The sequence below is a fragment of the Aquila chrysaetos genome, chromosome 3, assembly GCF_900496995.4.
Source record: "Aquila chrysaetos chrysaetos chromosome 3, bAquChr1.4, whole genome shotgun sequence".
Lineage (NCBI taxonomy): Eukaryota > Metazoa > Chordata > Aves > Accipitriformes > Accipitridae > Aquila > Aquila chrysaetos.
In genome coordinates this window covers 24,254,613-24,274,343 of record NC_044006.1, presented here as the reverse complement: position 1 = coordinate 24,274,343, position 19,731 = coordinate 24,254,613, and the positions used below count along the sequence as shown (strand labels likewise).

Below are 19,731 nucleotides of genomic sequence, written 5' to 3'. Positions count from 1 at the left end.
TCTGTTTTCATTTTAAAAAAAATCAAGGAGCAGTTCTCTTTTTTCTAAAAATGGGTTATCAGATGTTACTTTTCTAACTCTGCGAGATGTGCAGAGATGTTGAAATTGTGGAGGATCCTCCTAAGGTCTGAACTCAAGGTTTCACAACCCACAGCTGTAGTTGTAGAAGAACATTTTTAGATGGTTGTTTTCTCTTTTTCATTTAGCTAACCTCTTTGAATCAAGAACAGTTTACATGAGGTTCATCCCTTTACATTTTTCAATCATTAAATTTCTTTTATGGTTTTTGTCCCTGAACAAGAAATGGAGCTTCTAAATAAAGCTTACACTTCTATTCAGAATTACCTGCACTTTCCGTTGGCTTGCTCTGAGTTGCAGTCCTTATATTTTAGGAGATTTGATTGATTCTGTTTTTCTCTAACCTGGTCTTTGTGTTTTTTATTTTAATCCTTCTCATAAGACAATGACTTAGTCTATATAGTGAGTCTGACCTTCTTTTAAAACAACACTATTACTTACTTTTTGGAAGTAAGCTTCGGAAGAGCCTGATAGAATCTGATTTCTTATCAACTTATTTTCTTGTGGCTGATTCCTGTGACTTTTAGAGTTCAACTGAAGCTGCACTGTGAGCAGCTTTTTAGATCCTTCTTAGACATCAAAGAAACCACACAGGAGGTAGGAAAGGTACAGAGGAAGCAAGAAAGAGATGGTGCCTTATCAGATCCCTAAGAACCCCTGAGAGAGAAGCCCTGAGAAGATACCTAATAAAGTGCAACCCCCTGCCTCCCCTTGACATCTCTTTGGAGGGTTCTGGAGTATCTCATCCTATCGACCTAGTGAAGGCACTAAAGGGATGTCTTTACTGCACTCAGTCCTTAGTATCCTTAAAAGATTTTAAAAGGCCAAAAGCCCAATGGAGATGTCTTGCTTTGAATGCTGTCATTCCTTAATGGAAGTGAAGAGAATCACAACTTCTGAGTTACATCTCAGATCTGGGGGGACACAGTAAAAAGCGAAAAGCTCAGCCCGTTTTCCTTGTCAACGCTTCTTAACATGAGGGATTAATCAAGGTCTTTATCCAATAGGATCAATAGATTTTTCTCTTCCTTTCCTAATCAGCTGTTCCAATGAGTTCTCAAAGGGCTGGGATCTCAGCGTCAAAACTAATGGCCACTGTAGGGTATTCTAAGGGTATGTTCACACTACCTTACTTGGACTATATTAGACCCCCTATACAGTCAGTGGAAAGACCTGCTTTAAAAATGTTTCCACTACATCTAAATCAAGCTCCTAATTGCTGCCAAACTTTGCTGACAAAAACCTGCACTTTTATAATGAATTCTTATAATTCTCAAACAAGGTATTGTATCAAATTAATTTTTTAATGTACAAGTCCTAAGCAGTCTACATATTGAAATTCACAGACATTTTAAAGATTTCTGTCTGAAGCCTACTTCATTGTTCACTGTTTGTTACATGTTACTGAACCTACTGGAGACTCTGAAACCTTTCACAATCTCACACTGTATGAACAGGGGAGGCAGTCTCAAACCTTTTGTTGGACTTGCCCATTTTTCATCAAGCTTTTGATTCTGAAATATGCTCTCACAAAACTGGTCTCAAACATTTGAACTAACAACAACAACAACTTAAAGCTAAGACCTGTGGTAGGCTCGTCTTCAGAAATAGTCCCTTGTTCCCACAGATTCATCGGCTTTACTAATCTGTTTTATTTTGTTGCTTATAGCTTTTCATTCTCGAAGCTCAGTCTGATCAGCAAGCGTAGTTGGGTTATTTCATTTACTAATCAGCACCATAAGATTGCAGAGAGTGTTGCATGCCAACAGAGGGCCTCTGCCACTCATGGTTATAGCTCCTGAGGAAGGGGAATGGTTTTGGTCTGCTCGCCAGCTGGGTCTCACACCTTCGTGGCAGGCTCCCCACAGAGAGTGTGAATACCTATGACACTTGGCAGCCCAAATACAGGGACACATTCTGGCAGCAAGCACCTGGGCTGTGACTTTATTATCAGCACCTACACGATATGTTCAATTAGCTCTACACCAGTGACTGACTATGATTCATCTTTGTAGTAATCAGGCCATCACACTGAAGTATCCAGTATCTAAGTGATATGGCACTCCCACAAGGAGATGTCATCATTTGTGTGAAGTCTACACCAGTACTGAAATGTCTACTAGAACACATACCAGCTGCTGACGTACCAGTGTGACATACAAATGTCATCAGCAGAATTATGGGTACAGAAATTTGAAAATGCAACTAACAGTTTCCATTCAATTTATTACAAATTTGCACCACCTGAAGAAGAAAGACTGGGAAAAAAAAGGTCTAGGACAGAATGGCAGATACCTATCTCACAGTATGATAGTGCACAACACTCTTATCAAAGTCTATAACTACAGCAAAGCGGATCATCCTTGTCATCTGGAGAAGAGGTCTAATGAAGACATGTGAGCACAGACTGGATGCATTTCTTTTTCCATTGGTTCCCCCAATTATATCTCATTTTGTTACTTGTTATATTCACAAAATCCATGTCCAAATTAGGTTAGTATTAGCATATACTTATTTCATGAGTAATACTTAAATGTCTTTGTTTTGAAGAGGCTGAATAAAGACATCCATCTAAAACTACTTTGTTGCTTAGGATTATTTTTCTTATCGGCCTTTTCTTTCAGGCTCTGAGTTCTTGTGACTAATCTATCTGGTTTAACACTACTTCTTCATGTGGTTGTTTACTGGCAGTAAGATGGGGGGGGGGTTCCCCCTATTCTTCTGTTTTCTGTTTGTTTCTGTCTTGTAAATCTTGCACATACATAATTATCCATTGCAGCTCATATTAATTCCATTGTCATGGTATTATTTTTGTTTTGGCTTTCCCCAAGCTACTCTTACTGAACTAACAGTGTTTCCTCATGCAGCAAGGAGGAAGAGAGTGTTGCTTCCTTCTACCATTTTTATCCAGGTTTCTGATGTATGCTGCCCTGTTTTATATATAAGGGGTTATCATAGTACAACCAATTTTATTTTGGGGCCATAGCTATGCATTTCACAGATTTTCTCAGAATCTCATTTTTACATAGGCCTTTATTTCTCACACTCTCTTTTCAGGTACATTTATAGTACATAAATTCTAGGTCTAGAAGTGCTGTTCGGGGCTATCTCAACTGTGAATCGGAAATGCTCCTCAGTGTAAATCCTGGACCTTTGATCAGGCAGGCTGGGAAAATCACACACCAAATTTCTTCCCAGTGGACACTAGGTCATAGAAAGGATGGATAGACAGAGTCTGTGCAATGATAAGGTATGTGCCAAGACCCAGAACCAGAAAGTACTTTTGGGTGCCAAAGATCAGATGTAGTCTACAACCGTCCATACCTCACGATAGCGTCCCTGCAAGTTATGTGCAAATGGCTCCTTCACTTCCATCTACTTGGTTTCCATTCCATTCAAAAAGTCTGGTATCAGGGTAGGTTGTGTTGTTAGTGTCGTATGGTTAGCATCCTACTGGCACAACCTTGTAGACAGTTCTGCAAAGCTGATCGTCACTTGAAGGTTTGTGCAGTTTTGCACATTGGCCTGTGTATCTGATAATGCTGCCCTCCTCCAGTTCAGTGTTGTGGCCCCACCTTCCCAGGATCAGTCATTTCAGACTTCAAACACTCAAACCAAGATTGCGCTCACTGTCACAGGAATTACAAAACTGCTTGGCAGTTATGCAAACTTATATAGCATTTCTTTTCCCTACCATTCCATTTTCTGAATGAAGTACAGCTCCTAATAGGCAAGTGTCACCAGAATATGGGTACAAAGCAATGCCTTCACCCCTTATTTCTAGACAAACATCCTTCTTTGTTTTCGCCTGATTGCTATTGATATTCTAAGTGTGCCAGAATTTACTGGTTTGGTTTTTTTCCCTCTGCTAGCTTAATTTTTTTATTACTATACTAAGGTGTAATGCTTCTAAGGCCACAGTAATCGCAGTAGCCCCTAGGAGAAGGCCAGTAGGCATCAGCGGTTGAAAACAGCAACAAAATTAAACTTCAGGATGAGCAGTATCTTCCTGTTGTGCCATTTAACCTGGTCAGCATTATGTCATTCTCCTGGCACTTCATTTCTTTGTTTTTTGTTAACTGGAACAAGATATCATGTAAATTTGCCCATATGTTCTTTGTATTTATCCCTTTTGTAATTTTCAGTGGAAGGAGTGATACTTATTTTGGTACTTCATAACTGAAAGTCTCTCTTACTCGCCTAAATCTTTTAACATTCTGCTTAAAGTATTTATCTCTGATCTTCCCATTACTCTGCCTATTACTTATTAGCCTCTGTTAAAGCTAATAAAGTCATTCATTTTTTACCACTACTTTTTCCTATTTATCCATTTTCATCTACTCTTCCTTTATACTCCATTTACCTTTATCTTATCTAAAGTATGTACACATAAGGCCACAGTTGGGTTAACAAACAAGAAAGTCTTAGGACAGGAACATCCCTATGCACTGGTTACCAGAAGTTTCACTATTTCTGTTTGTCCATTATATACTTACCACTGACAAACGAATGGCAGTGGTTATAAATCTGGTGGTTGGTTGTGAGTACTGCTCAGCACTCACCAATACCATATATGCAGTTTAGCCACATTTCCTTTGCCCTTAGGAAGTCTGCCTGACAGTCAGCAGAGTTATCTTTTGCTGCGTGTGGCATTGCTCCCCACATGCTTCTGAACACGTGGCAGTAACAGGAAGGTCGGACTCCGTCCTGTTCTGTGCACAAACTAAACTGGTTGGTTTCAGGGCTGCGCATAGATATTTGTCCAGGGCACATGGGCATTCTTTTCATAAGCATGCTGAAAGCCTGGTCAACACATTGTCTCTTCAGAAGTTCAGTGCCAAAAATTTTGAACTTGTAACAATTTTCACTTAGCTGTTCAACATTTGTTGTAAAGCAAAAATTTACTGGTAGTGTTCACAGAGGTCCTGTCTTGAATCCTTTTGGGTTCTGGTGCTACTTGTACACTCTCTCAAATGCCTGCTTTCGTTTCCTCAATATCTCACCAGAGCAGCTCAGATGCCTCCCAAGCACTCCAGTGGTTCTTCCCTGTGTTTCTTTTCTGCTGTAATTACAATCCTGGTGTGCCTTGCCATTTTCTAAACATACATCTAGTTCATTGCACAGTTTCTGTATACCTGCCTGCTTCTCTAACTCTTATATACATACTGTATCTTCATCTCAGTGCTTTTCCCTGCAGACCTTGAGTTATGGAATGTTTTTCTCCCGTATAGTAAAATTTCCCCTGCTTCTCTGCCAAGGTGACTTGCATTCTTTTTCATAGGAACTGGGGATCTTGTTAAACCTTTCCCATGGGTAGCTTCATCCCACTGTGACCAGACTGCCTGAAGTCCTGCTAGCCTAATTTGGAGCTACACCATGCTGCAGCCACATCTAAGACTCAAAATCTGCCACAGAACTAGAGCCTTGCTTGTCTTGGTGCAAAGCTGCCATGAAGGACCAAGGATTATCCCGCCTGGGCGCATAACATAACAATAAGCTAATCTTTAGGTTTAGTTTGTTTGTGTTCCTGCCAGCACAAAGTAGAAAATGAAAATCAGAAAACAAAGGCAGTGGGTATAGAATTTAGCTTATCCCATGGTGGATAGATGAAAAGAGTGTGCAGGGGAGAGGAGGTGTGGATTGTAGGCTGAAAAAATTAATTGGGACAGTGGAACAGGGAGGATGACATCGTGAAGCAGAATCATATTTCCATATTGAACTTTGAATGCTTAAAGTTCCTTACACATAAAACTTGGGAGATCAGGCACACCGCTTGACTGGGGTCACTCTGTACAGTGCAAGGAGATCTGAAATTAGCTGCAGAAAGTCTATGGAGAATCCTGTTTTTATCCCAATATTAATAGAGTGCCATCTTTTATTTGCCTCTTTATTTCTCCTCTTCTCCTATTTGTAACATACACAGCCCTGTTTCTCCAAATTTCACCCATCTAAAATCTGTGGCCACAGACTTTTCCCAGAGGTATTATAATGCACTCTTCTCAAGCTTATGGGTGGATAAAAGCTGTGCCAGCTAAAGTAGCTTCTGGACTGGGCAGACAGTTCTCTGCTTGGTCAGTTTGGTTTCTTTTGCTGGAGTGTGGTATTGCAAGTGTTTAAGTCCATGGTTGCCTTTTTTGCCATGTCCATTCTGAGAGCAGAGCTGATGCCCTTTTAGTTACAGAGGAGAACATGGGCTACAGGGTATACATTGTTTTTCAGACACAGATTTTATTAATTTCACTGCATTGAAAACATGAAAACAGGAAGAAACGTAATTCCAACAAGACAAGAATTTAAAATAAAACACAGTGGTAGAAATATCGCAGTTGCAGCAGGTTTTGTATCACACTGAACTAATTTATGCTTTAATACTAAAAAGGTGCTTTCACTTCAGTGCAGGAAAAAAGTACAAAAGAAAGGAAAAATACTATTTCCAAGCAAGAAGGTTTACTGTGAGGATAGTTTTTGGTCCTTTCTTTAGTCTATCTGTGTCTATTAACCTCACAAGGTAATGGCCAGATTATAATAGCTGATAGGATAAAAGCTAACAACTAATGGTTGCCTTGATGCTTGATGTTACAAGGCTAGAGGGGGAAGAGTATTTGCACCACCTAGATTAAGGCATCTGATACCTAAATTAAGAGGCTGGCATTTCCAGGTTCCTTCTACAGTTGGACAGGTAATCTTCCCCAGAGGCCATTTAAATCATATGTCTGCTTCTGACTCGGGCATATCTTATTCTCTACTGACCACTGAAGGACCTTGAAGATATTTGCTGTTAATTTAGGCATCTGAATCATGTGTCTAATCTTAAGTAGTGCAGAATCCCCTCTTGTGTCCTTATGTTGCCTGGAGGTTAGTTGAACCTGCCCCTCCAGATTTCCCTGAGCAAGGCCTTACATGCATGAGCGGTGCCCTTTGAAGTAAATCAGAAAAAAAGTTCATTTGCATAAGGAGTGCTCACCTGCACTTCCTTACAGTTTGAAGCAAGAAGTTCTCCACTATGCCCCTCCCTCCTCCTCTTTGCTAACATCATGTCCCTAGAATACCACTTGCTTTTACAGGCAAACTCCTAATAATGGCGTAAGTATATGGCCATAAGACACCAGTAGACTAATGGTCTCAAGTCTTCAATTAGCATGCACTTCTAATTGAGGCACCAGTTGGCTATGGGCACTCTTCTCCTGGGAAGGCAGAGCAGGTATGTCTCCTCTGCAATGGGCTGCTTTTGCAGTTCCAAGGCTACTGTCTGCCTAGAAGTGTATCCCAAACATCAGACTGTGTACATGAAGAGCATGTAGGAGCATGTCATGCAGGAGCCTAGCCTGACACACTTACTGCATCTGCCATGTAAAGTCTTCCTCTCCACATATGATTTACCTGTCCAGAGCTAGCGAGGCCTCCACTCAGTACTGCCGTCACAGTCTCCAAAATCCTTCAGAGGGTCCTGGTATTTTTTCATACAGAATCTTGTGTAGCAAATACCAAGGTAATTTTCATTCTGGCCTTGCAGATCTTTGCTGATGTGTTTTATTGGTTAAGTGCTATTTTCCTTGGAGGGATATGATTTGCCAGAAACAAGCTCATGTTTTTTGAGGGTGCCTCATTATCTTGCTGTGCAGTCAGTAGACTTGTTGTGCGCAGTTACTTGCAAAATTGCACCCACAAAAATCACAATATTGCTGATTAAAAGCCCACTTTGGAAAATGTTAGCAACTGAACAGAAAATTCAGAAACTGAATTTTATGACAGGCATAAGATTAAAGAACTAAAATCAAAATACTATAACTTAGTCTATAGTCAAAAGGATAATGTTTAAAAATGACTACACTATTAGCTAACAGATAAATCCTTGGTTTAAATGGCCCCAGTAAGATAAAGATCAGTCAACTCTCCCATCAGAGGAGAGATATTATCTTGATATATCTCATATTCATCCTCAAATTCCTTTTTATGGAAACATCTTTTATTCATGTAGGGAAAAGAAAGAGTGTGGGGGGGAAATGAAGAAAACTAAAAGCCTCCCCCTATCAAATGCCTGACCGTGTTCCAGAAAGAATACAGTCACTTCCAAAAGGTGCTCCATTAATGTTGAATACTAAACAAGTACATCAATCCTCAAAGCTTCCTCCCAGTGTTTATCTTACGACGTTCACATAACAGTAAATGGCTCCTGTGAGATGACATATTACTCCTTGGTCTCTTCAATATTGTATTCCCCCCCGGGTAAATCTCATGAGCATTTCTTCATTGGATAGAATTTGGGTAAAGAAACAGAATCATACTATCCTGGGCCCCATTCAAATCTTGATGTGATCCAGCTATGATGTTAATGTTTCCTAGAAAACTGGCTGGCTCTGTTAAAGAATGGAAAATGCTGTAACCGCAGGGAACAGTTAACTACAAGAACTGAAGGTCATACAGCTTTCGGTAGTGGTTGACATAAAGATCTTAAATAACGTCAGACAGTCCTTAAGGCAAAGCGAGTGATGCAACATATACTAATGTTTTGATGTATTTTTAGAGTCCAGTAGAGATGTCATGCTCTGCAGTGGATGGTGTGCATGTGGAACTAACTCTTTCTAATTTTTCACGATAAAGAGTTGGACATTTTTTGCAGAGGTGGGCTGCAACATGCTTTCGGAAAAAGGCATAAAGATATTTCCTAAATTTTTCTCCAACAAATGCATAGATCACAGGATTGATACAACAGTGGATCATTGATATTGTTTCTGTCACTTGGATTGCTTTCTCCAGTTGACCTTTGATTTCACAATTTGGGACAAAAAGCGAACTTTGAAATGTATACAAAAAAGAAGAAATATGGAATGGTGTCCAGAAGATGAAGTAAAAAATCATGATCACAAAAATAAGTCTGACTGCCTTCTGTTTTTTCTCATTCCTACATCTCAATAATGTTTTTAGAATTTGTGAGTAACTGAAAATCATAATGAGCATTGGAACAATAAGTCCCAGGATGTTCATCTTTAAAGTATAGGAGTACTTCCAATTTATTGTGGCATCGCTTGGATAGTGAGCACTGCAAGTATAACGTGAATTTTCCTTTTGAGTTTTGTGAAATATTATCCCAGGAACAGAGGCAAAAATAGCAACAGCCCAAGTGACAGCGCTGGTGAGGATGCCGTAGGTAACTGTCCTAGCTTTTAAAGCAAACACTGCATGCACTATGGCCAGATACCTGTCCAGGGTCAACAGGATTATGAAAAAGACGCCGCTGTAGAAGCCAAGGAGGTAGACACCTGAGAGAATTCTACACAGCGCCTCCCCAAAAATCCAGTCATGAACAGCGTAATAAGCCCAAAAAGGGAGAGAAAATACAAACAGCAAATCAGATATTGCCAAATTGAGCAGGTAGATGTCAGTCATACTCTTCAATCTCTTGTATTTTACCAGGATGAGGACAACGAGCATGTTGCCTGTGAGGCCAAATATCACCACCAAAGAATAAAGCGGTGGCAAAAGTTTTGCTGCAAAGTGCTTTTCCTCAGTCCCCATGCATGGAGCTGAATCGCTGTAGTCAAATTCTGTTGTCAGTGGCAAGTCGCCTAAGTCTGTGGTATGGTTTTCCATGGTGTGTTGGTCTGGAAAGGAAGAAAAGGATGTTAAACGAGGGGAAACCCCAAGCTTGGCGGTGAGGGGAATGAAACACACTGATGTCCTCCTCATCTGGAATGCTTTTTGCTGTTAAGCACGTAAGCATTACTACGTCAAGTGTGGAAGAGAATGAAATTGCAGAGCTCCCAGGAAACCCATCTATATACCTATGAAGTCACACTGCTGCATGTTGGAAGCGTGCTGCTGCGTGTCATTTCCTAGGTGTGCGCTGTCTGGTGCATTTTTCCTCCTCCGTAGAGCCTGTCAGCTGCCTGACCCAGCCAGCAGCGGAGGAATGATGAATTTAATGCATGGGTAGCTGGGGGCTGTTGTGCTCAGCAGTGGCTTTCCAAAGGGGCGGAGTGAGCCAGCATGGCAGCAACAGGAAAGCACAGCAGCTGGCATGCAGAGCATAGCCGTGCTCCTCCTTGGGACCTGGCCACCTTCTCGTCGTGCCAGCCCGTCTTCTAGCCCTCACGCAAGGAGGACCAGGCACTGGCAAGGTGTAAACTGGTGCCTGCAAAGGCCCTGTGACGTGGGTGAAACAGAACTGACTGCCGCTTGTTCAGGTTGTTTGTGACTTCCTGGGAGCCTTAACGCCTGTGGGAATCAGGTCACTGGAGGTGTAGAAATGACCGTTGCGCAGTACTAAACATACCCACCTGGTGGACCTGCTGTCCTGGGTGTTGCAGAGCAGCAAGTCGGCAGCGTTGGTCCGGGTTAAAATGGCAAACACTGTGTCCTTTACAGGGTCTGGGTCAGGCGTAGGTCATGGAAGTGTGCTGGTCTTAGGTCGGTCTGGAATGAAGACGGCGTGCAGTCCTGTGGAAAGAACAGGTAGGCAAACACCTTGGCAAACGGCATCAAAGATGACGGCTGCTATCAGCATAGCCTGTAACAGCTGTATCTGTTGTGGCACCTTCCTGTCAATTGGAAGACCTCCCCAGTGCTCGGGGATGAAGGAAGTTTTGATTCCTTGTTCTAGTAGCTGTTTAGCAGCTGTGATTCAGGAGCTCCAAAGTTGAGATGGGCTAAAGTGTCTTGGAGGGGGTGCAGAGGCAAAAGGCAGATACAGCCATCGCTCTGTGTGTGCACTAACAGTTCTTCATGTGTAGTGGTTGTTTGATATCGTCCTTCATCCTTTGCTAGTCAGTGTTTCCAGTGAGGTGACACAGTACCTGAGGGAGCGCAGGGGTTGCCCAAACTCTCTGTCCCTCCAGTGTTGGTTTGGGGACTGTTGGAGGGAGTGGGCTTCCCTTGCAAGAAGGAGTCGCGGCCTGGGAGGTAAGTGTGCAGCAGAGCTGTGAAAGCGCTCAGGCAAGTTCTGTTGTAGTGGGAGCAGGTAAAGGCTTGCGACTTTGATGTCAGCCCTTCCTGTCACCTCCCCCTGTTCCAAGTCCCTGGTAGGACTGCAAGCCAGATGCAGAAGCATAGCTTTGTGTAATTTGGTCTCTGGAAAGTTGAGGAGAACTGTCTTCTCACAGACCCCCAGAGAAAATGGAAGAATTCCTGTGTCCCCCATCACAAGCTGGGAACGGGATTTTGTGAAGACGGGTGTTAGAGGGACCAAATGTGCTTCCTGGTCACTTAGTGGGGAAGTGAAATCAATGCGCTTGGTAGGCACTCAAACAGAGCTATTTGCTGTCTGGTGAAAGGGCTGCTCTTTCTTCCTGTGTCACTATGACTGGTTTTGTCAGGCACTTCATGGCAGATCGGTGGCTGTTCGTAGCAGGTTGATGGTTTTGAAATCTGCATTTTCCTGGCCATTTGATGCCTGTTCTCTTGACAAAGGCAACAGACTGCTTCTGACACAGAAGGCTTCAGGTAGCGCGTCTGCCCCAACTTGCTCTGGGCTCCCTGACCACTCATGCAGTGCAGCAACGTTTGCTCCTTTCCTGCTTACAGCCCTGCCATGCACTTTTTTCAATGGCAAGGTCTATGCTGTGTGATTGCAGACGTCTGTTGCAGAGACCACATTCTCAAACCCACCACTTCATTCTCTCTGCACTTGAGTTCTGCTAGACTAAATGTAACTGAAGAAACTCAGCCTGTGGCTGGAGTGACACAGGGTCACGCTGCCCGTCTGCTTCTTAGTAGAAACTCAATTTTATTACATGGTGGGTCATTCTGAGCTGTAGTATGTGAAATTTCTGAAGTGTCTTAAGCTTGTGTCAGCCTATTCAGCTGTTTGAGGAAAGGATTATTTCCTGACACTTAACTACAGACCATAGAGCATCCAGAAGACTTAGTTTTAATCTGGGTCTTTATCTCAGTGGATATATATATAATAGAAATAATCTTCTTGAACAAATCTTATTGATTACACATTTTTAGAACAATTTGTGTGTGTATATGCGCAAGTATACATATATATATGTGCAGTTATATATATATATATATAATCGTAGGACTGTAGAATCATAGAATCATTCAGGCTGGAAAAGACCTTTAAGATCATCAAGTTCAACTGTCAACTGGACACTGCCAAGTCCACCACTAAAACATGTCCCTAAGCACCACATCTACACATCTTTTAAATACCTCCAGGGATGGTGACTCAATCCCTTCCCTGGGCAGCCTGTTCCAATGCTTGACAACCCTTTCAGTGAAGAAATTTTCCTAATATCCAATCTAAACCTCCCCTGGTACACTTAGTCTTGATTCTTTGTATTTGTATACAAAGTAATAATTTTTTTTAATGTAGTTTGGAACTTATTTTGGGACTTAAAAACAGAAGATAATTGTGGGAGTAGCAGAACTAAAGGTAACTGATTCCCTACAGATTTGTCTGCTTTGCTGCCCAAGTCTTGTCTGCTGTGATGGGTTGACCCCAGCTGGCAGCTAAGCCCCCATCTAGTCACTCACTCAGTCCCCCCACAGCGAGATAGGGGAGAGAATCACAAGGGCAAAAGTAAGAAAAACTTGTGGGTTGAGATAAAGACAGTTGAATAAGTGAAGGAGACAGAAAAAAACACGAAATATGATACAAGGACAAATGCTTGCCACCTCCCACCATGCAGACCCAGTCTCTGAGCAACGCCTACTTTGGAAAAACTTCCCCCTGGCCAGTTATATTGTCGAGCATGACATTATGTGGCACAGAATATCCTTTTGGTCAGTTTTGGTCACCTGTCCCAGCTGTGGTCACAAATCTAAAAGACAGCACCATAAAGGCTGCTGTTAAGAAAATTAAATCCATCCCAGCCAGACCCAGTACACCTTCCCACTACCAAAATTGAGCTCCTGCCCCATACAATTCACACTGATGCTGCCTAGAAAGACAGCGTGTGCTGTGGTTATTTTGTTTACTGTCTATGACCTGATGGGAAATCTTTAAGCATTTGCATAGAAGTCAGATTCTCTTCACAACAAGCACAAAATATTACAAATATTTTCTGAAATGGTTTCTAAAAAATTCCTTATCCTTTGCACACAAGCAAAGTTAATCACAAAGAACTCTAGAAAACTGATCTGGCTAACAAATTCTATTGGAAACTACTGTTTGCATTTGAATTTTTTTTTTCATTTATTGTTAACCATTTTTCCAATTTTCATTGAGAAATGAACATCTGCAGAAGCTGTAACCCTTGACAAGAAGTCTGGTTTTGGATCTAAAATTATCTAGGCATGAACCTTCAGAAATGGATGTGGTAGCAAAGAAATCTCCAGGTTTATCTCTGCTCTTGTGCTGTAAGTAAAAATGGGCTTTTTTGAGAGATTCTGATTTCGGAACTTGTGATTATTTGGCTTATTTCCCTTTTATTTTCCTTCCCAAAATTACAGATGAATATTCAGGAAGTCTTAATGATTTTAATTTGCAGGGCTTCTCGTTTACTTTATGGACTGCATGCGGCCATCATGCCCACTCTCCTGCCCACACACCCATGGCTTCTGCATGTACAGGATAGTTTTGGTTGCTGTCGTGGTTTAACCTCAGCCGGCAACTAAGTTCCATGCAGCCACTCACTCACCTCCCTCACAGTGGGATGAGGAAGAGAATCAGAAAGGTAAAAGTGAGAAAACTCATGGGCTGAGATAAGAGGTAAAGCAAAAGCTGCGCACGCAAGAAAAGCAAAGCAAGGAATTCATTCACCACTTCCCATGGGCAGGCAGGTGTTCAGCCATCTCCAGGAAAGCAGGGCTCCATCACATGTAACGGTGGCTTGGGAAGACAAACGCCAGTGCTCCGAACATCCCCCCTTCCTCCTTCTTCCCCCAGCTTTATATGCTAAGCGTGATGTCATATGGTCTGGAATATCCCTTGGGTCAGTTGGGGTCAGCTGTCCCGGCTGTGTCCCCTCCCAACTCCTTGTGCCCCCCCAGCCTGCTCACTGGTGGGGTGGGGTGAGAAGCAGAAAAGGCCTTGACTCTGTGCAAGCACTGCTCAGCAGTAACTGAAACATCTCTGTGTTATCAACACTGTTTTCAGCACAAATCCAAAACATAGCCCAATACTATCTACTATGAAGAAAATTAACTCTATCCCAGCCAAAACCAGCACAGTTGCTAACAGAAATTCTAGATGATTTCTGCAAACAGCGGGCAACCAAGTCAAACCTAAGGTAGAAATATAAGAGGAGAACTTTCTCTTTGGTGCCCTCCTTCCCTTCTAATTTATCTGGTGTGCTTATCATGCAAAAGCATCTAAATATATGAGCCGTCCATTAAGAGGCTACTCTTGTTTCCCCTCAGAGGACTGGTTATGTTCTGAGTCTCCAAGAAGTTGGGTACAGTGAAGTATGACCAAGACCTGGGCCAGATACCTGCACCCTGGACAAGAGTTCTTGCAGAGAAGATGGCACTATAGGTTGGAATGGAGAAAATTTTATTTTCTTAATAATTGTAATGTTGCGAGCCAAAATAAATGTAATTTCATTTCTTTTAAGTTTTAACAAAGCTGCACTTACGGCAACATCAGAGATTCTTGTAATGAGGATGTAGCTCTGAATCATGTCTTTTCAGATTTTTGTATTTCAGTTGCTTTGAGAGAAGCCTTGCTAGCTCTTGAGTATTAGTTGTTATCTGTAGTGTGTCACCTTCATCTATAGAAATGTCTAGGTGTTGGTAGGACTATCAGACATTTACATGTTAGAGTCATTCAAGCAAATTCCTGAGTTGCTACACTGACATACTCAGGGATGGCAGTTGTCACAGCTCAATGAGTCTGCTGTGCCGTAAAGGGGATTTGGACAAAGTTTCCTCACGGAAATTGGAACATTTGATAACTACAAGTTAGAAGAGCATCTGTGCATTAATGGAGCCACTTATATCAAAACTGAATGACCCCCAAAGTTCCCTTTCCCTTTTTTTGGTCTAAGACAAGGTTTCTCTTTTGAAGTGTATGAATGAGTAATACAGTGCTACTCCCCCTGCCCTCACTCTCCTCCTTTTCACAAATGGCAACGTTTGTCATACAGAAAAAGAAATAGCTTAATGACTTGTAGTCAGCTTAAAAGTATGTCAGCAGCCTCTAGGGCACTTTATGAGGAGAGAGAAGTATAATGTAGCACAGAATATAACTGAAACTTAAATGAAGAAAAATAATACACCATATCCTGATAGCAGGTGTTGCAAGAGAGGTGCCTGATGTTTCCTGCTAACAGCTCTATCTCTTTAACTTCGCCTTTGACTTTCCAGAAGGAGTCTGTGGACAGGCAAAACTATGGAGAAAACAGTGCGCAGACACGAAAGACATCTTGAGGAGCAAGTATAAACGTACGTACTTTTCTTGAGTTACCAAGAAAGCTGAAGGAAAAGATGGAAGTGTAAACTCAATGCTGTGTGTAAGACTCTGAACTGATAGTTTCCCTCAAACACATCTTTTCATGTGGTAATGACCACAGGATTTCTTTCCAGGATATGACTGGGGAAAGACAGTCTCTTCCAAAACTAAACCTCACTTTGGAAACCTCTTCCTCTTTTATGACAGCTAAGCATTAGAAATATCTCTTCAGAATTGCTTGCCTCCTAACTGATGATTTTTCTTCATACCCGCAGAACTTTCAAGGAAAAATATGTTCTGGGCTGGAAAAAACAGTTATAATTCTCTGTGAACCCTCAGGATCCGATTGTTTCCATTCCCCACCAAAACCAGAAAGACAGTCTTGTAAAAATTCTGAGCTTTTCTGCAGTTAAATAGAGTCAGTCTATGTGGTCGCAAGACAAAAGAAGTAGGAGGTGTTCTTACCTAAAAAAATGTACAGTAAAAGAGTAGCATAAGCACTGAAAGTAAGGACTCTGAGAAAGAGAAACTTGAGGCAGCTATTAAATGTCTTCCTCCAAATCATGACTATATGTATGAGAGGGCTCTGCTCTTGTGTGGGCTAAATCCTGTGCTAGTATCTCTGTTCAGGGTTTTTTTTTTTTCAGTGCCTCTGCTTAAACTGCTTCAGATAAAACATTAAGTATAAAATAGAAGAATAATAGTCTGGAGTGGAGATTGCCAACATATGTCACAGGGTCATGCCCATGCTATAAGGGTCTCCAACAGAGAAGTTCAAGCTCACTGCTCTGGCACTGTCTACTGTTCCTGGCAAATGACAGTGCAATTCTCCCATGAAAGCAAATGTTGCTATAGCTGCATATTTGATATACAACCAAAAAAAAAAAAAAATTATATTCTTAGGCTATTGTAGCTTTTTTGCTAATACCCAAGTGGCAAGTCTCATTTATCCAAGCAGAGGAGCTCACCTCTCCTTGGGTGTGGGAATAGTACAATCCCAGTGCAGTACTGATGAATTTTATTCATGTAAAACCTCATTAACAAAAATTGCAAGCCAGATCATGACTGGCCATAAAACTGATATCTCTAGTTGAGATACGGAGTACAGGCTTTCTAGTGTGGTGGCTCAGAGACATCACATTAAAAAGAGGAACCAATCCCAAAGAACATATCCCTTCATAACATGATAATGAAACACCACCTTTAACAGATTAAATGCTTGAATAATACAAAGAAACCATGTGATAGGATAGTGATGAAGAACATCTGCATCTGATAGAGCAAGATGTGGCTTAGATTTGGAGAGGTTAGATTAAGTGTGAAGGATTTCATGTCTGAGCAGTTTATATCATTAGCAGAATACATTTTCAAGCTACTGACCTCCTGGAACAGCTTTAAAACCAAGACCCAATAAGTTTCTAGTACAAAAAAGATTATAATTTTCTACATCATTTGTCCAGTTCAATTCTCTGCTCTCACATTTAGCCTTATCCTGAGTTGTAAGCTAGTTACAAGACCGAATTGTTCTTAAAGATAGTGTCTCTGCTTGAATGGTAGCTCTACTGCCACTGTCATTAGGCACATATACTTCCCCACTGAGTGAATCTATATCTATATATACACATTTACATGTGAAAAAAGGAAAAAAAATTAGCTACTCACTGATTTATCAAGCTTGTTTTGTCTGACGGTGTCTTCTTCTTTGTGAACAAGCACATAGTTAAACCCTATATCTGAGAATAGGAAACAGCACTTCCTGTGTGATCTATTGCAAAACATTATTACAAGAATTAAGGGTATGGTTCTTCTTTTCTGAAAACACTTGGTTTTCAGGCTGAGTTCAGAACTGAGGGATGAAGATGTTATGGGCGTCTACTCGTTCTGCTCCAGCTGGAACTGGAGCAGTCCGTATCTGAACTACTGCATCTCTACAGGGTTAAGGCTGGGTGGTTAAATATCATGAAATCCTGTTCTTGGGACAATAAGTATTTCTAGCTGCTCTAGACATTTCTGCAGCTCAACAGAAAGTGGTATGAAATACCTGGCACACAGAATGTATGCTTTTAAAATTAAATTCAGGTCTCCAAAATGATTGTTGAAACAACCCCACCAAGGTATTCTTCATGTTCATTGTCACTGACTGACTTCTACATAATTTCTACATGGTTCTCCCTTTCATCATCACTAGTGAAAAAGAATCTGTAAGCAAAATAAGGGTATCTTTATACTATGCAAAGCAGTGTCATGTTAGACAGCATCACACTTGCCTTAGGTGAGCATTGTGAAGAGACACAAGTCAAGGTCCAGAGGTTTCAGAGCTAACTAGGTCAGGCAGAGCACTGCGGTGCTGGAGCTGCCTTCCTTCCAGTAACGTGACAAGCTCATGCAGTCTACGCCACTCTGCACTGCGTGGTGTAGACCCCTTCCTTGAACATCTATTCTAATTTTTGCAAAACCATTTGTGATGATCTTACGCTTCTAAAAGGCTGTTGTATGAGGCAGGCTGGAACCTGCAGCTCATTCCCTTTTTGATGTGGTGACATTGCAGGATTGAAAGCCATAGAAGAGAATGTGGTTAAAATGTATTTTTGCTTCAAAGGCAGGAAGTATAGTTGAGTGTACAGGCTGGTGTCATGCATTTATTTTTTTAAAACATTCACTTCACCAATGCCATTGGCACTGCAGCTGCAACAGCCTCCAGCGTTTGGAGTGATAATTGATGCCTGTGTAAGTGATCATTATAAACCAGGACTGATGAGTAATATGGCCACTTATCTGCTCCCTGAGGAGTCTTTTTACAATTTTATAGCAAGTTATAGCAAGACTACATTTTTCAAATTTGCAGGGTTTTGGCAGCAGCTGTTGACCATTTTCTCTAAGATTACTGGCTGTTTTCCTGCAGTATTCCTGAAAAGCTGTAAGACTAGCTACAATTATAGCTGGATTTTGTCATTGCCTAGAAAATCTATGTGGAGTTTCAATAAAACCAGTGATACATAACCTGACCACATGTGTTCCAGAGAGTACAAAAGAGACTCACAGAGCTGTTTCAGAAGGAGCACCCAAGCAAGGCTTTAGGAAGAGGGGTCTCCTCTGTGATGGCTGAAAGAACATAAACACTTCCTGGTGATCTGGAGGGGGCTGTGTAGAGTTTGCTGTAAATACAGACTGCAAACCACTGAAAGCCTTCAAGCCTGAGCAGAAAAGGCCTTCCCTACAGGGACACAGTCCACATTTTCTTTCTATACCATGTCCCTCTGGGTTGCTGTCTGGAAAGTTATGTTTTTTACTACTCAGGACACCTCTTCCTACTCAATGTACAAGCTGCTAGTTCAGCAGTTATATTTGCAAGTTTAATCTTTTGTGAACTACTATGTCTGGTAAAGAAATACTTGGCTTGCAGGATCAAAAATCCTGCCTAAGGCACTTCGTTTTTGCTGCCCCATGAAAAAGAGGGGCGGTTGCCTGGAGAAGGGGCTTGTCTCAGCTTTCAAGAGTGGGACTCCTTTGGAGTCCATTGCCCAGGGGCTACAGGTGGGTGTAATTGTCTGGGGGTACCAGAAGTAATCCTTGCCCTCTTCTCTCCCTGACTTGTGACACTGGGGCTTCCTTCTGCCTTCTTCAGGGACTTTCTGGAGTCACCGACCTCCTCCTTTTTGCTTGCTCTATCAGTTTGCCGAAGCAAAAAGCAGTTATGGCTGAAACTAGCAGAGCCAGCCTGTAAGTAGTGGCAAAAGTTTTGGAAACTTAGCAAATGCAGCATTTTGGGATTGAATCCCTCCCACGTGGGAGAGGAAAAAGACCTAGTTGTATAAACATTAATCCAAAGAACGGCCTAGGAGATGGAATCAGAGGAAGCAGTGAGAGAAGAGCCTCCCAAAGTCAGAGGCATTGCCAGGTAAAGATTGCTTGCCTTACAAAATTAGAGAGCTGCTTAGGTTCTCCATCTATAAAATTAGAAAGAGCAAGAAGGGAAGAAAAGAGTACATAAACTTCGCCATGCTAATCAATTGAAATTCTATAGACAGGGAAGTACTGCTTGGTTGTACCAAAGAGAAAAATCAAAAACGAACAAAAAATTTCTGCAACAAAACTGTCTTGAGCTGGGGCTTTCTACAAGCTGTCTCAACACTACCACTGACAGAATTGAAGCAAGGGAACCAAACCATGATGTGCTTCTATTACTCCATCAACCACTGAATGTAAGAGAGAACTACTTTTTTCTGACAATAATACTGTTGTCTTAAATTTAGAATGTTATGTGGATACTGAAGTCAAGACATGGGGATACACTCAGGGCACTGACATAATTTTCC

The 19,731-nt window shown here is 41.6% G+C and overlaps 1 protein-coding gene and 1 long non-coding RNA gene across 2 annotated transcripts; one reads left to right on the top strand and one right to left on the bottom strand.

Annotated features, from left to right (window-relative positions):
• Positions 1–6,282: 6,282 nt before the first annotated feature.
• On the bottom strand, positions 6,283–17,556 carry LOC115339707 (C-C chemokine receptor type 2-like). The gene is made up of 3 exons (XM_030010076.2): positions 17,078–17,556; positions 10,356–10,515; positions 6,283–9,680 (listed from the first exon to the last, which is right to left on the bottom strand). The coding sequence occupies exon 3, from the start codon at positions 9,667–9,669 to the stop codon at positions 8,599–8,601; it is 1,071 nt and encodes a 356-aa protein (XP_029865936.1). The 5' UTR covers positions 9,670–9,680; positions 10,356–10,515; positions 17,078–17,556; the 3' UTR covers positions 6,283–8,598.
• On the top strand, positions 13,255–19,179 carry LOC115339709. Its single transcript, XR_003922808.1, has 3 exons — positions 13,255–13,383; positions 15,334–15,408; positions 19,041–19,179. It is a non-coding gene; the product is annotated as an uncharacterized LOC115339709 (long non-coding RNA).
• Positions 19,180–19,731: the final 552 nt, after the last annotated feature.

Coding starts and splice junctions, on each gene's coding strand:
- LOC115339707 (XM_030010076.2), bottom strand. CDS start 9,669: ATGGAAAACCATACCACAGACTTAGGCGACTTGCCACTGACAACAGAA.